Raw genomic sequence first — 17656 nt, 5'->3', positions numbered from 1 at the left:
CCATTGGCCAGACTAACGAGCAATAGAAAAGTAAACTCTCTAGTAACCTCAATCAGAAATGATAAAGGGGAAATAACAACTGATCCCACAGAGATGCAAGAGATCATCTCTGAATACTACCAGAAACTCTATGCCCGGAAATTTGACAATGTGAAAGAAATGGATCAATATTTGGAATCACACCCTCTCCCTAGACTCAGCCAGGAAGAAATAGAGCTCCTGAACAGACCAATTTCAAGCACTGAGATCAAAGAAACAATAAAAAATCTTCCAACCAAAAAATGCCCTGGTCCAGATGGCTTCACTCCAGAATTCTATCAAACCTTCAAGGAAGAGCTTATTCCTGTACTGCAGAAATTATTCCAAAAAATTGAGGAAGAAGGAATCTTCCCCAACACATTCTATGAAGCAAACATCACCCTGATACCAAAACCAGGAAAAGACCCAAACAAAAAAGGAGAATTTCAGACCAATCTCACTCATGAACATAGACACAAAAATTCTCAACAAAGTCCTAGCCAATAGATTACAGCTTATCATCAAAAAAGTCATTCATCATGATCAAGTAGGCTTCATCCCAGGGATGCAAGGCTGGTTTAACATACGCAAGTCTATAAACGTTATCCAGCATATTAACAGAGGCAAAAATAAAGATCACATGATCCTCTCAATAGATGCAGAAAAAGCATTTGATAAAATCCAGCATCCTTTTCTAATTAGGCATAGGTGGCACATTTCTAAAACTGATTGAAGCTATCTATGACAAACCCACAGCCAATATTTTACTGAATGGAGTAAAACTCAAAGCTTTTCCTCTTAGAACTGGAACCAGACAAGGTTGTCCTCTGTCACCTTTACTATTCAACGTAGTGCTGGAAGTTCTAGCCAATACAATTAGGCAAGACAAGGAAATAAAGGGAATCCAAATGGGAGCAGAGGAGGTCAAACTCTCCCTCTTTGCTGACGACATGATCTTATACTTAGAGAACCCCAAAGACTCAACCACAAGACTCCAAGAAGTCATCAAAAAATACAGTAATGTTTCAGGATATAAAATCAATGTCCACAAGTCAGTAGCCTTTGTGTACACCAATAACAGTCAAGATGAGAAGCTAATTAAGGACACAATTCCCTTCACCATAGCTTCAAAGAAAATGAAATACCTAGGAGTATACCTAACGAAGGAGATGAAGGACCTCTATAAAGAAAACTATGAAATCCTCAGAAAGGAAATAGCAGAGGATATTAACAAATGGAAGAACATACCATGCTCATGGATGGGAAGAATCAACATTGTTAAAATGTCTATACTTCCCAAAGCAATCTACCTATTCAATGCCATTCCTATCAAAATACCAACATCGTACTTTCAAGGTTTGGAAAAAATGATTCTGCGTTTTGTATGGAACCGGAAGAAACCCCGTATAGCTAAGGCAGTTCTCTGTAACAAAAATAAAGCTGGGGGCATCAGCATACCAGATTTTAGTCTGTACTACAAAGCCATAGTGCTCAAGACAGCATGGTACTGGCACAAAAACAGAGACATAGACACTTGGAATCGAATTAAAAACCAAGAAATGAAACTAACATTTTACAACCACCTAATCTTTGATAAACCAAACAAGAACATACCTTGGGGGAAAGACTCCCTATTCAATAAATGGTGTTGGGAGAACTGGATGTCTACATGTAAAAGACTGAAACTGGACCCACACCTTTCCCCACTCACAAAAATTGATTCAAGATGGATAAAGGACTTAAATTTAAGGCATGAAACAATAAAAATCCTCAAAGAAAGCATAGGAAAAACACTGGAAGATATTGGCCTGGGGAAAGACTTCATGAAGAAGACTGCCATGGCAATTGCAACGACAACAAAAATAAACAAATGGGACTTCATTAAACTGAAAAGCTTCTGTACAGCTAAGGAGACAATAACCAAAGCAAAGAGACAACCTACACAATGGGAAAGGATATTTGCATATTTTCAATCAGACAAAAGCTTGATAACTAGGATCTATAGAGAACTCAAATTAATCCACATGAAAAAAGCCAACAATCCCTTATATCAATGGGCAAGAGACATGAATAGAACTTTCTCTAAAGACGACAGACGAATGGCTAACAAACACATGAAAAAATGTTCATCATCTCTATATATTAGAGAAATGCAAATCAAAACAACCCTGAGATATCATCTAACCCCAGTGAGAATGGCCCACATCTCAAAATCTCAAAACTGCAGATGCTGGCGTGGATGTGGAGAGAAGGGAACACTTTTACACTGCTGGTGGGACTGCAAACTAGTACAACCTTTCTGGAAGGAAGTATGGAGAAAGCTCAAAGCACTCAAGCTAGACCTCCCATTTGATCCTGCAATCCCATTACTGGGCATCTACCCAGAAGGAAAGAAATCCTTTTATCATAAGGACACCTGTACTAGACTGTTTATAGCAGCTCAATTTACAATCGCCAAAATGTGGAAACAGCCTAAATGCCCACCAACCCAGGAATGGATTAACAAGCTGTGGTATATGTATACCATGGAATACTATTCAGCCATTGAAAAAAATGGAGACTTTACATCCTTCGTATTAACCTGGATGGACGTGGAAGACATTATTCTTAGTAAAGCATCACAAGAATGGAGAAGCATGAATCCTATGTACTCAATTTTGATATGAGGACAATTAATGACAATTATGGTTATGCGGGGGAAACAGAAAGAGGGAAGGAGGGAGGTGGGTGGGGCCTTGGTGTGTGTCACACTTTATGGGGGCAAGACATGATTGCAAGAGGGACTTTACCTAACAATTGCAATCAGTGTAACCTGGCTTATTGTACCCTCAATGAATCCCCAACAATAAAAAAAAAACCAAAACAAAACTTCTGTAAGCTGACCACCCAAAAGACTATAACAAACTGGTCAACATATGGGGTGATCAACATAAAACACTGGGCCTACTGTACTGATATATACATGTGGCGTGTGTCCAATCAAAATTAGGTCATCTTTAGGAGGTGGTCAGTATAGGGAGGTTGACAATAGACCAGCATAATCCTCCACCACAAAAGTGAACCCACCCAAAAAATTTTTGATCAAATTCCAACTTCCACAGTTGCAAAAGGATTAAAAATGTCCACCGGTCTCTCGAAAGGCTTATCAATACTCTCAATTAATGTGAATGGTTTAAATTGTCCTCTAAAGAGGCATAGGTTGGCGGACTGGATACAAAAACTCAAGCCAGATATCTGCTGCATCCAAGAATCGCATCTTACATTAAAAGACAGATATAGACTCAAGGTGAAGGGATGGTCATCTATATTCCAGGCAAATGGAAAGCAGAAAAAAGCAGGCGTTACAATCCTGTTCGCAGATGCAATAGGCTTTAAACCAACGAAAATAAGGAAGGATAAGGATGGACACTTCATATTTGTTAAAGGTAATACTCAATATGATGAAATCTCAATTAATAATATTTATGCACCCAACCACAACGCACCTCAATTTATAAGAGAAACTCTAACAGACATGAGCAACTTAATTTCCTCCACTTCCATAGTAGTTGGAGATTTTAACACCCCTTTAGCAGTGCTGGATAGATCCTCCAAAAAGAAGCTAAGCAAAGAAATTTTAGATTTAAACCCAACCATTCAACATCTGGACTTAACAGGCATCTACAGAACATTTCATCCCCAAAAAACTGAATACACATTCTTCTCATCAGCCCACGGAAACTTTCTCCAAAATCGACCACATCCTAGGCCACAAATCTAAACTCAGCAAATTTAAAAAAATAGAAATTATTCCTTGCATCTTCTCAGACCATCATGGAATAAAAGTTGAACTCAACAACAACAGGAACCTGCATACCCATACAAAAACATGGAAGCTAAACAACCTTATGCTGAAGGATACATGGGTTATAGATGAGATTAAGAAGGAAATCACCATATTTTTGGAACAAAACAACAATCAAGACACGAATTACCAGAACCTCTGGGATACTGCAAAGGCAGTCCTAAGAGGGAAATTTATAGCACTGCAAGCCTTCCTCAAGAAAACGGAAAGAGAGGAAGTTAATAACTTAATGGGACATCTCAAGCAACTGGAGAAAGAAGAACACTTCAACCCCAAACGCAGCAGAAGAAAAGAAATAACCAAAATCAGAGCAGAATTAAATGAAATGGAAAACAAAAGAATTATATAACAGATCAATAAATCCAAAAGCTGGTTTTTTGAAAAGATCAATAAAATAGATAAACCTTTCACCAACCTAACCAGGAAAAAAAGAGTAAAATCTCTAATTTCATCAATCAGAAATGGTAATGGTGAAATAACAACAGACCCCTCAGAAATTCAAAAAATCCTTAACGAATACCACAAGAAACTCTACTCTCACAAATATGAAAATCTGAAAGAAATCGACCAATACCTGGAAGTATGCCACCTACCAAGACTTAGCCAGAACGAAGTGGAAATGTTGAACAACCCTATATCAAGTTCTGAAATAGCATCAACTATACAAAATCTACCTAAAAAGAAAAGCCCAGGACCAGATGGCTTTACGTCAGAATTCTACCAAACATTTAAAGAAGAACTAGTACCTATACTACGAAACCTCTTCCAAAATATAGGAAAAGAAGGAATATTACCCAGCACATTCTACAAAGCAAACATCACCTTGATCCCCAAACCAGGGAAAGACACAACAAGAAAAGAAAATTATAGACCAATATCACTAATGAATATAGATGCTAAAATACTCTGCTAAGAAACAGAACCCAACAACACATCAAAAAAATTATACACCATGACCAAGTCGGATTTATCCCAGGGTCTCAAGGCTGGCTCAATATACGTAAATCTATAAATGTAATTCAATACATAAACAAACTTAGAAATAAAGACCATATGATTCTTTCAATTGATGCAGAAAAAGCTTTTGATAATATCCAGCATCCCTTCATGCTCAGAACACTTAAGAAAATTGGTATAGAAGGGACATTTCTTAAACTAATAGAGGCCATCTACAGCAAACCCACAGCCAATGTCGTATTGAATGGAGTTAAATTGAAATCATTTCCACTTAGATCAGGAACCAGGCAAGGTTGCCCATCGTCTCCATTGCTCTTTAACATTGTAATGGAAGTTTTAGCCATTGCAATTAGGGAAGAAAAGGGGATCAAGGGTATCCACATAGGGTCAGAAGAGATCAAACTTTCACTCTTCGCAGATGATATCATCGTATATATGGAAAACACTAGGGATTCTACTACAGAACTTTTAGAAGTGATCAAGGAATATAGTAATGTCTCAGGCTACAAAATCAACACCCATAAATCTGTAGCCTTTATATATACCAACAATAACCAAGCCGAACAAACAGTCAAGGACTCTATTCCTTTCACAGTAGTGCCAAAGAAGATGAAATATTTGGGAGTATACCTAACAAAGGACGTGAAAGATCTCTACAAAGAGAACTCTTTTTTTTTTTTGTAGAGACAGAGTCTCACTGTACCGCCCTCGGGTAGAGTGCCGTGGCATGGCATGGCTCACAGCAACCTCTAACTCTTTGGCTTACGCGATTCTCTTGCCTCAGCCTCCCGAGCAGCTGGGACTACAGGTGCCCGCCACAACACCCAGCTATTTTTTTGTTGCAGTTTGGCCGGGGCTGGGCTTGAACCCGCCACCCTCGGCATATGGGGCCGGTGCCCTACTCACTGAGCCACAGGCGCCGCCCCAAAGCGAACTTTTTATAAAACTCTAAGAAAAGAAATAGCCCAAGATGTTAACAGATGGAAAAACATACCACGCTCATGGCTGGGAAGAATCAACATTGTTAAAATGTCCATACTGCCCAAAGCAATATACAATTTTAATGCAATTCCTATTAAAGCTCCATTGTCATACTTTAAAGATCTTGAAAAAATAATACTTCGTTTTATATGGAATCAGAAAAAACCTCGAATAGCCAAAACATTACTGAGCAATAAAAACAAAGCAGGAGGAATCATGCTACCAGACCTGAGACTGTACTATAAATCCATAGTGATCAAAACAGCATGGTACTGGCACAAAAACAGAGAAGTAGATGTCTGGAACAGAATAGAGAACCAAGAGATGAATCCAGCTATTTACCATTATTTGATCTTTGACAAGCCAATTAAAAACATTCAGTGGGGAATTGATTCCCTATTTAACAAATGGTGCTGGGTGAACTGGCTGGCAACCTGTAGAAGATTGAAACTGGACCCATACCTTTCACCATTAACTAAGATAGACTCTCACTAGATAAAAGATTTAAACTTAAGACATGAAACTATAAAAATACTTGAAGAAAGTGCAGGGAAAACTCTTGAAGGAATCGGCCTGGGTGAATATTTTATGAGGAGGACTCCCCAGGCAATTGAAGCAGTATCAAAAATACACTACGGGGACCTGATCAAACTAAAAAGCTTCTGCACAGCCAAGAACATAGTGAGTAAAGCAAGCAGACAGCCCCCAGAATGGGAGAAAATATTTGTAGGTTATACCTCCTTCCGATAAAGGTCTAATAACCAGAATCCACAGAGAACTCAAATGTATTAACAAGAAAAGAACACGTGACCCCATCTCAGGGTGGGCAAGGGACTTGAAGAGAAACTTCTCTAAAGAAGACCGACGCAAGATCTACAAATACATGAAAAAAAGCTCATCATCCTTAATCAACAGAGAAATGCAAATCAAAACTACTTTGAGGTATCACCTAACCACAGTCAGAGTAGCCCACATAACAAAATCCCAAAACCAGAAATGTTGGCGTGGATATGGAGGAAAGGGCACACTTCTACACTGCTGGTGGGAATGCCCACTAATAGGTTCCTTCTGGAAGGATGTTTGGAGAATACTTAAAGACCTAAAAATAGACCTGCCGTTTGATCCTATAATTCCTTTACTAGGTTTATACCCAGAAGACCAAAAGTCACAATATAACAAAGACATCTATACCAGAATGTTTATTGCAGCCCAATTCATAATTGCTAAGTCATGGAAGAAGCCCAAGTGCCCATCGACCCACGAATGGACTAGCAAATTGTGGTACATGTATACCATGGAATACTATGCAGCCTTAAAGAAAGATGGAGACTTTACCTCTTTCATGTTTACATGGATGGAGCTGGAACATATTCCTCTTAGCAAAGTATCTCAGGAATGGAAGAAAAAGTATCCAATGTACTTAGCCCTACTAAATTATCGCTTTCACATGAAGACTATAACCCAACTATAGCACAAGACTATGGGGAAAGGGCCAAGGAAGGGGAAGGGAGGGGGGAGGTTTTGGTGGAGGGAGCGTAATGGGTGGGGCCACATCTATGGTGCATCTTAGAATGGGTACAGGCGATTGCACTAATGTACACAGCTATGATTGAACAATAAAAAAAATATAAATAAAAAAAAAAACTTAAAAAAAAAAAATAACCATCAGTTCTCCTATCAGGGTACCTAGAAATGATGCTGCTGGGTAAAGAGCTCAGACATTCAAATTTTACATCTCTACCACCCAGTGGCCTCCTGAGAGGCCATTTATATTTCCATCCACATTACAGCTCTGACTATTTTGTTATGCCCTCGCCAACACCAGATGTTATCAAGTTAAAAACTGGGCTGATAAATCTGATAAGGCAAAAATAATTTTTTGCTGATTTAATCTGCATCTCCCCTACTGGGAAAAATGGTTGGTATGTTTTCATCTGTGTATGTGCCATCTGCGGTTCTGTGAATTGCCTGTTCATGTCTTTTGCTCATTGGTCCATTGGACTCTTTCTCTATTTTAGGGGATTCATAGGTGGTCTTTATGTTTTTTGGGTATTATTCATTTGCCTGTTAAATTTGTTGTCTTTTCTCCCACTGTATCATTTGTGTCTGAACTTGGATTATGACGTCTTCTGATGTTTTTTCCACATTTAAATAAAATACAGTACTGCTTCACTTTCAAAAAAACAAAAAAAGACGAAAAGAAACAAAAAGAAGACATTTAAAGAAACTATAAAAACTTGAACACAACCTTTTTTGGTGTCTTTTAAATTTAAAGGTCTGCAATTACTGTTCTCCTTAACTTCACTGAGGGTAGAAATAAGTTTTTTTTCTATTATTGTTCCAAAATGAAATGTCAGTCCTTGACAGTTTGGTGATTTAGACGTGTTTGTTGGAAAAAGAGCAGGAAGAGAGGATGGTGTGTGGAAGGGATGAAAATGGAATTCAGATCCTCCCACTTCCACATTAACAACTTGGTGTCGGTGAGTAATGAGGCACAGCAGGGCGGCTCTCTGAGGAATTCGTGAGCGTGGGCTCACTTTAGTTCCTATAGGCCCCTCAGTGACAAAAGCCAGCAGAGGGGACCTGGTGGGTCAAAGGACTAAATAAATTCCCCCCCTTCCTCCTTTCCCACATCGAATGGACTAGGAATAAGAACGTCAAACCTGTTTGCAGAGTTTGAACTTTATGTTCGGCTTCCTCCAGCTTTGAGGTGGTGGACATCTGTGTTTCTTGCAGCTTTCTGAAAAGAAAGAGGATGAAGTCAACTTGGTCATCTCATTTACCAGCTTAAACATACCATGTGCCCTGGTGCTGCGCTCAGCTTTCTTCCCTGTGAAGCCAAGCCACGCTGGCCTCAGACACACTACACGTTATCATTCCCAACGCCATGTGTGCCAGGGGGCCTGGTCCTGAAGCTTGCACAGCCCAACTTTGTAACCACATTGCCCATCACGTAAAGTGCATTCCCCATAGGACTTGATGTCTGGTAACTGGCATAGACAGTTATCCTAAATGTAACTTGTTCTTGAAATGCCAGATATTAAAAAGAAAAAGAAAATCATTACACACTCATTGTTTTCTGAAGTAAGCCCAGGAAAAATGATCCATTTACATTCTGCTGACACGATGAAGGAATTTGTTGGAATAAAGGATGTACTAAATAGATGGGGCAGCTGTTCCATCTCTGTTATAATGGAATGCAAATGCAACTGCAATACCTAATGGGGAAATTCTGAATGTTCTCAACTGCATTCCACATATTTATACCTCCCATGATCTCTAAATGAATTCCCTGGTCAATAAATAGCATTCCTCCCTCCTAATCTGCAGAAAATCTCTAAAAATAAGTTTATTATTTTTATATCATATGAATATAACACATGCTGTCATAAAATAATAAACCTGGGAATACAGAAAAGCAGAAGCTACACAGTTAAAAAAAAATGACCAAAATTTCCATCAGCTTTTGTAAAGCATTGCTAATATTTTTACGTACTTTAATTATAAAATGAATATATGCTTGGAGTTTAAAAATAAAACCAAATATTGTAAGAGCATGGAAAGTGTAATGTCCTTTCTCTTCCTTGGCTCTGTTTTCTGCTCCTCAGACAGAGTTCTTTTGTATCTTTCTAAAATGTTTTTGCATGTACAAAAACACGATGTGATATGTAACATGTCTCACATGTAATAAACAATAATGAGATGTAACCTAATATGTAATTCACTACAGTGTGTATAAACTAATAGGTTATGAACTACCGTGAAAAACAAACTCCCTACCATCCTTTTTAATACAAGAGTTCATAACACACTGTGGTCTGCGGCTTGCTTTTTCAATTATCTGTATATTTTGGAAATGTTTTACTTCAGCAAACGTAGTTCTCCCTTATGCTTATTAAACAATTAATTTAATCAAACCTATATGGACATTTATGGTTTCTTGCTACTAAACATTTCCTCAGTGATCATTATGTAGACAATGTTGCATCATTTTGAGAATCTATTGGATAAAATTCTAACAGAGGAGTTAATAATGGTCAGAGGGTATGTGCAGTTCTTTTTTCTTTTGATGGACATCGAGAAACTTCCCAACAAAGTTTCAACAATTTAAATTCTAGCCAACAATACATGAAAGTGTGTTTGTATACTCTGCCAACACTGGATAAAATAAATTTTTATTTTTTTTATTGCTAAGTAAAGCTAAGCATTTCTCTTTGTATGAAGTATCTGTTTATCTCCTTTATTCATTATTTGTAATTTTTTTCTTATTAATTTGTAAGAAGTCTTTGTATATAAAGAAATTAGTCCTTTGTCTTATATGGTGCAAATATTTCTTCCTAGTTTGTTGATATTTTAAAAACTTGGTATGTTGTTCTTTGGTTTTAAAAATCTGTTTTAAATTTTAAATAATCATATTTATGTAACTTTTCTTGTATATTCAGAAGGATTTCCATACTCTAAAATAACTAAAAACAAAATACATGCCCAAATTTTCATGTAGTATGTTGTGATTTAATTATTAAAATTTACATTTGATTATTAAAATTTACATGTAAAATTTAAATTTACAATTTAATCTCCATTTTTTGGTATAAGGAATGAGGTGAAGTTCTAGCTTCATCCACTTCCTCTAACAGTTATTCATATCTTTTAATATAATCAATCTTTTTACTTAATTTAAAAAGTCAACTTAATATTCAATTCCCATGTAAGTTTTTCCCACACTTTCGTAAAGCATGTGTTTGCTGTAGGAAGACGTAATCATGCTGTACTACAGATAATTTTGTATTACATATTTTTCACGTCATATCATGCTAGATACATTTCTCATGTTCCTGTGAATTCTACATAACTGTTATTTTAATGGCTGCCTAACATGCCAGTTAGGAATGGCTCCTTTTTTACAAACCCATTTCTTGTTGGCAGGACATTTAGATTGCTTGCATTTTCCCCCATTATTAATAATGTGGTAAGAAATCTCTTTGGTCATAAAGTGCTTTCCTAAGAGGCATTTACTTAGGGCCAGTTTTCTATCACCTGGGTCCAGGGCCTGCCCATCAGCCTGACTCTGTGTCCTGCACTCCTTACCTGGAGGCTGCGCCATGTTCTCTCAGCAGGGTGGGATACAGAGTCGGGACTGGTCTTGAGGGACTGGCTTTGGTCCCACAGTGAGGACTTCAGGAAGCCACCTCTGAGCAGAGAGGGAGGCAAGGGCTGCAGAGGTGGGGCAGCCTAGTCTAGAGTTGCATGCACAGTCTGGCCCTGATTAGCCATGAAAGCTGCAGCAGGCACCTTGTCCATGGCCTGGTTTCTTCCTCTGTAAAACCAGGTGGCCTACACTGCAGATCCATCCGGGCACTTGGTGAGAGGATGCACTCAGAGTGCCCCCAGCAAAGTTGTGACGCAGAGAGGGCGCTGGGTGAGTGGGAGCTGGCAGTTTCCTTCCTTTTATTTTAATGAAGCCAGCTTAATAGTACTCCCGCGAGGCCCCTATGAGTACCCCCTATCTTTAAGGAGGTGCCTTAGGGCAATCCAAGTAGCAGCACATGAAGTCAACAGGAACCAACACAACGAAACCCCACGCCTCTCATGATCCAACTTGGCCCCTTCTTTGTAATGATACATTTTGTGCCTCTCATTTATGGATACACACATTTCTTTCAAGCTGGGTTTAAAATTTAGTTGGTAATTTAACCAAAAAGTTTTTAAAAATCTGACGTAGACACTTGGAACTGATAAACTCAGTAGTTCTTATTGTGTTTTTCTTGTTTGTTGTTTAATAAGAAATATAACTTTTGGGGCAGCGCCTGTGGCTCAAGGAGTAGGGCGCCGGTCCCATATGCCACAGGTGGCGGGTTCAAACCCATCCCCAGCCAAAAAAAAAAAAAAAAAAGAAATATAACTTTTGTCAATTCATCACTCTAGGGAAAAACTAACTCACCATTTGTGGGAAGTTTTGGGTGAAATATGCCATTAGAATTTTGGGGGTTTTTTTTGAGTCTTGCTCTGTCACCCAGGCTGGAGTCCAATGGCCTGATCATAGCTCACTGTAATCTCAAACTCCTGGGTTCGTGAGTAGTTGGGAGTACAAGTGTATGTCACCATGCTCGGCTAGTTTTTTTACTTTTTACAGAGATGTTGCCCAGGCTGGATTTGAACTGCTGGCCTCAAGTTATCCTTCAACCTTAGCCTCTCAAATGCTGGGATTACAGGTGTGAGCCATAGTGCCTGGCCCCCAACTTATTAATGACACATACTGTGTGCTCCCTCTGGACCAGCAGGGCTCTGACAGACATCTTGGGGCCTACTGGCTGCTTGGCATTGTCTACCAATAGGTGAAGACTTATATATTTCACTCAAGAACATCTCACAAATGGAGAACAGAAGAGATAACTTCATTTTTCAGACAACATTTTGTCTAGAGCCTCTAGAAATTTTAGTTACGGCCTGCCCTTATTTCATAAGTCTGTTTTTTCTCAAAATGTTTTGTAGTACAAAGCTCAGAGGTAAAATGCCAGGTCAGCCCCTGTGCACCTGGACACATCCTCACCTCTCCTTTTCTGCAAAGTCATTCTGTAACTTCTGTTCTTTCTCGAGAGCAATAGTTTCGGCTTGGTTCTTCAGAGTCTGTTCGTATTCTCGGATTTTCTCTTTAAGTGCTTTTATCGTAACCTCTGCAGAAAGAGAAAAAAAAGACCTACAGTAAGAGAAGCACAATTTTGTGCAGCTGTATCTATCTACAAGGCTTTCGCAACCTGGTAGGATTGGTGTGTTTTAAACTTTAGCTCTTCAACTCTGACACAAAATCAATTGTTACGAGTCTCTTTAGAGACCTTTTACTCCCTAAATGTTAAATTGAACTTTAAACGTTTAGGTTGAGGAGGATCAATGGATTTTGCTGGGAAGAAGAACTATGGTTTCTCTAGCACAACTTTAAAAAAAAAAGGGAGGGGGAAAATCAATGGCAAGATATAATATCGCCTTATTGATGAGTCTTAAATTAGTCCTCTACTGAGGGAAGATTAATAAAGTTTTAGTGTGGGTTTAAGTACTTTCTTACAAAGAAAATAGTTTGTGATAGTATGCCATTTCGGAAGAAGCCATCTTAGAGGAGTCAAGTCAATCTACAGTCCCTGGGCCTGGGGCTGCAGCTCTGCTGGCTCACAAGAGACAAGAAGTGCAAGGTGCTAAGTGGATAAAGCTCACATCTTCTCAAATAGAGGGGATCCATGTAGGTGCAAAGCGGAGGATGCAGGGCAGTGACTGAGCTCTGCCTGTGGGGCCGGGACTGCCCAGCAAAGGGCCCCTTAGGAGGCAGCGCCATCCTTGGAAAGTCTAGGACAGTCAGCTCTTTCCAGTGGCTTCCCCACCAGAAACTGGTAATATCAAAGTGGACTGAAGAGCAGGGCCCTAACTCAGATCTGCAGTTGGCTCCAGGGCAAGTCTGCTCTACCTGTGCTCTCCTACAGACAACCTGCACTGCTCTTCGAGCCAGCCAAGCCCTGGAGGAGCACTGTGGTCTCAGCCCCAAGGGGAGTGGAGTTTGGAGAAATGTCACATGCTGCTTACAGATTCATCTCTAAAAAGGCAAGGCTGAGTTTCTTTGTGTTGCTGGTACCTGGTATAGGTGGGTGCTCAGGAAAGGGCTGTGGTGTTAATAAATGAAGGAGCTGAGGCCCTGACAGGGTGGAGGAGGCCCTGACAGGGTGGAGGAGGCCCAGACAGGGCTCATGGTAATGGGGCTCCAGCTCATGAAACGAGGCTGCCTGCCAGGTTTGTAACTCACAGCCACTCCTGCTCCTGCAGAGACATATCCTGGCCAGGGCAGGAGCACAGCAAAGAGGCAATTAATACCCACATGACTTAGTGGACACAAGCTAAAGGCTCTTTTGTTAGAAGAAGAAATAGGCCTTTTTCATTAGGTGGAACCCAGAAGGATCTCCTTAGAGACAAAGAACTCAAAAAAAAAAAAAAAAATAATAATAATAAATAAATAAATAAGACCCAGGCCAGGAATTTGAAAGAAGAATGGCACCTTTATGGCTTTTGGGTTGGTTGTTTCATGCACAGAGCACTTATGAAGAAATGCGCTCTGTGAGCACAATGGGTGATGACACATTACCGTCAAGCCACACTAACGGGTGGAGATAGGCAAGAGCAATACACTTTCAAGAGAGACACCAGACGGGTCAACTCTGAAAATCACGGCATTACTCTTTTAAGTCCTTGTGATTCTGTAACATGCAGCACTTTTGCCTTTGATGATGGCTTGGAAATATCTGCACAGCACCTGGACCCCAGTGCTCATTCCTACGGGGCTCTGCAGTAGGACACATCTATGCTCCTTCCAGGGAATTTGGGGTACTGTCATGTACTTCAACTCTATGCTTGGGGTGGGGGGCAACTTGTCCTGGAGACTCTGGCCCTCCCCTAGCGCCCAGGCAATTTCCAGAAAGAGCACTGATATACTTGGCAGTAATTAGCTGTGCCCAGGGCCACCGTTCCCACATTTTTAATCGGGTGGTGGGAGTGTAGCACATGATACAGAAGTTCCCTTTTTTGTTCTGCAGTTTTAACTGTGTGGTGACTAAAACAAGTGATGTGGGGAGGCGCCTGTGGCTCAGTGAGCAGGGCGCTGGCCCCATATACCGAGGGTGGTGGGTTGAAACCCGGCCCCAGCCAAACTGCAACAAAAAAATAGCTGGGCGTTGTGGCGGACGCCTGTAGTCCCAGCTACTTGGGAGGCTGAGGCAGGAGAATCGCCTAGGCCCAGGAGTTGGAGGTTGCTGTGAGCTGTGTGACGCCACGCCACTCTACCAAGGGCAATAAAGTGAAACTCTGTCTCTACAAAAACAAAACAAACAAAAAAAACCAACAAGTGATGTACACTCCCTACCCTTCCACACTATGATGGTTTCTATGCTGGGAAGAGGAGAGGAAAACAACATTTCTCTGGAGGTTAGGAAAATTTCGTATCAACAAATAAAGGGAGGAATTTCTGGTAAACTAATAATGCTCAATAAATAGCTGATACTTCCTGAATGCTAGATGCTTTGCCCACATACTGTCATTTAATCCTACAATGATCATACGTGAGCTGACTCCTAAGAAAAAGAGGCTTTTAACAAAGTGAAATAAGTGGCCCAAGGTCACACTGTCAAAGGAGGGACCCAAACCAGGGCTGTCTGTCTGTTTAAGTCTTAAATTATTTATCTCATTTTAAAATCCCCCCCAGGGTGGGCATGGCGGTATCGTCCTAGTTATTCTGGAGGCTGAGGTGGGAAGACTACGTGAGTCCAGGAATTTCAGATTACAGTGATCTATGTATGATCCTGCCACTTAACTCCAGCCTGAGTGACAGAGTAAGGTAATATCTCAGAAAAGGAAGAGCAAAGAAAAAGCCCATCAGATGAGGCTTCAGGAGGGAAAACACCCTGAGCTTAGTTTGGCTCCTAGTCACCTATGTATAAAGCGTTGGTTGCAGGGCAACTGGTGACATAGGGCAAAGGGAACAGAAAGCAGCACAGCCCTTTGGGCCCTTACCTGCACCATCCTCTCATAAAACAGAAACAAACTAAAAAACTCACAGTTTATCTGTCAACATTAGATGCCACAGATCAGTGAAGAAAAAAAACCTAGGACACTGGTTTGGGGCAGTGTCTTAACCAGTGAATGAAAAAATGAATGTGCACATTCACAGGTTATCTTTCACCTAAATGCTGGGGGTTCCTGCAGGGAGGGTAGTATGTTCTCTCAGAGCAGAGGTTCTCAACCTGTGGGTTGCGACACCTTTGGGGGTTGAATGACCCTTCCACAGGGGTTGCCTAAATACATCCTGCATACCAGATATTTACGATTCATAACAGTAGCAAAATTACAGTTATGAAGTAGCAATGAAAATAATTTCACGATTGGGGGTCACCACAACATGAGGAACTGTATTAAAGGGTTGTGACATTAGGAAGGTTGAGGACCACTGTCTCAGAGGGATCCCAGCTCAGTGGCTCACTTTCTAACAGTACACAGCTGTCCCTTTTGGTCCCAAAGGCTCACCATTCTTTCTGTAGAGCCAGACTGAAGTGGGATCTGACCTGGTTCTGGCTCCTCTAATTCCTGCATGGAGGTCTATTGGCCCAAGGACTTGAGTACCCCAATACCTGCAGGAGATGTGTTTAGAGAGCCCCCCACCCCCCCGCCCCAGGGAGGGCCCTGGGGACTGCTGCCCTCACAGCACAGGCCAGTACCTTCCAGGTCTTCCTTCATCATCACGGTCTCTTTCTGGATCCTGTCCACTGACAATCCCTCCTCCTAAGTCTGTCTCCCATGTTCTTTTTTTTGAGACTGAGTCTCACTATGTTGCCCTCAGTAGAGTACTGTCGCATCACAGCTCACAGCAACCTCTCTAACTCTTGGGCTTAAGCAATTCTCTTGCCTCGGCCCTCTTAGTAGCTGGGACTACAGGTGCCTGCCACAATGCCTGGCTATTTTTTGGTTGTAGTTGTCATTGCTGTTTAGCTGGCCCGGGCCGGGTTCCAACCTACCAGCCCCAGTGTATGTGGCCAGTGCCCTACCCACTGAGCTACAGGCGCTGCCAGTCTCCCATGTTCTTAAAGCCAAAGGATACTTTAAAAAATCTCTCTGTGAAAACTCTTTATGGAGCCTCCAAGTATGTTCACTAGAAGTTCACTCAGAGCAAGCATTCCTCACCCACATCCCCAAAGCCAGACAAGCCAAATCATTACTTGGACTTGGCTGGAAAACTCGGCTGCTATCAGATGGTACTGTGATTTTTCTTCAAGACCAGGAAGCCACGAGGCTCTGGGATCCTGAATACCTCAGGATTTTAGGTATAGGAGACATTTCACCTTTATTCCCTGACAGGAAAAGCAGGCGACCTTTGCCTATTCTGTCTTGTTGATGGCTGGCAGGGCAGCCATACCAAGAAGTTGTTTTCTTTCATTAAATTTGTAATGAGTAGGCCATGCTGACAAGGAAACAGCAGTGCTTATACACGCAGCCTTTGATGTATCAGCAGCAACTATTAAATGACTTACTGTGCGTGCCTCTTTGATCAGGAGCTGGCTCTCTGACAGGTGTCGCCTGGAGGCAACACATCAGTCTTTGGAAAGGCAGATCCTATCACATGATGACACAGGAAGAATTTTCAAAAAATCCCAATCAGTCCCGTAAGAAGGCAGTAGACTCATATGTAGTTATTGTACAGGGTAAAAGTTTTCCTTCTTAATAGCTAAGCATCATCATTATCTCTCTTTAATGGTTCAGATTCTTACCCCACCCTGACTATATGACACGTATTACAAATCAGAGGTAGTCCTAAAAGTATAGGGAAGGCAACTTAAGGAAGAGAGAAGAGAAAGAGAGAGAGAGGGAAGGGGGGAGAGAGAGAGAGAGAGAGAGAGAGAGAAATGCATTTTCCACTAACCTTGATTTTTCACTTCAGCAAATTCCTTGTTGTATTCTTCAAGGGTTTCCCTAAGTTTCTGGTTCTCTGTTTCAATATCGTGCAGGCGCTGCACTTTGAGTTGGAGCTGCTGCCCAAGATCAAGAGCTGGCACCGGATCTGTACAACAGAAAAATACACATCACGCCACTCTGGACCCAAACACACTACCTCTGTGGTGGTGCACAGGCTTGGAGCAGGTCTCCTGGGGCTCTGGGGAAGTCAGCTCCAAGAGGGCCCTGCAGGCAGCCTCAAGTCCCCTGGGAGTCCCCTTGCTGAACTCATGCCAGGGTCCTCTATGTGTGAGGACGGAGAGGGGACAGCCTCAGGGTTCACTAGGATTTGCCCAATGCTCTGGCCTCCTGTACCACTTTTCGTGATTTTCATTCTTTTAT

General features: G+C 41.1%; 1 protein-coding gene across 4 annotated transcripts in view; it reads right to left on the bottom strand.

The window, feature by feature from the left end:
- Nucleotides 1-17656, bottom strand: part of CUX1 (cut like homeobox 1) — a 383513-nt gene that overhangs the window by 135544 nt on the left and 230313 nt on the right. For all 4 annotated transcript variants that reach the window (XM_053554218.1, XM_053554217.1, XM_053554216.1 and 1 more), the window contains exons 5-7: nucleotides 17244-17381; nucleotides 12351-12474; nucleotides 8464-8540 (exon numbers count right to left, since the gene is read on the bottom strand). In XM_053554218.1, coding sequence (XP_053410193.1) covers nucleotides 8464-8540; nucleotides 12351-12474; nucleotides 17244-17381 — 339 coding nt within the window. The remainder of the gene's footprint in view (nucleotides 1-8463; nucleotides 8541-12350; nucleotides 12475-17243; nucleotides 17382-17656) is intronic.

The sequence above is a fragment of the Nycticebus coucang genome, chromosome 12 (genome assembly GCF_027406575.1).
Source record: "Nycticebus coucang isolate mNycCou1 chromosome 12, mNycCou1.pri, whole genome shotgun sequence".
Classification (NCBI taxonomy): domain Eukaryota; kingdom Metazoa; phylum Chordata; class Mammalia; order Primates; family Lorisidae; genus Nycticebus; species Nycticebus coucang.
Note: the sequence above shows the minus strand (reverse complement) of the source record. Positions and strands in the feature narration are given on the sequence as shown.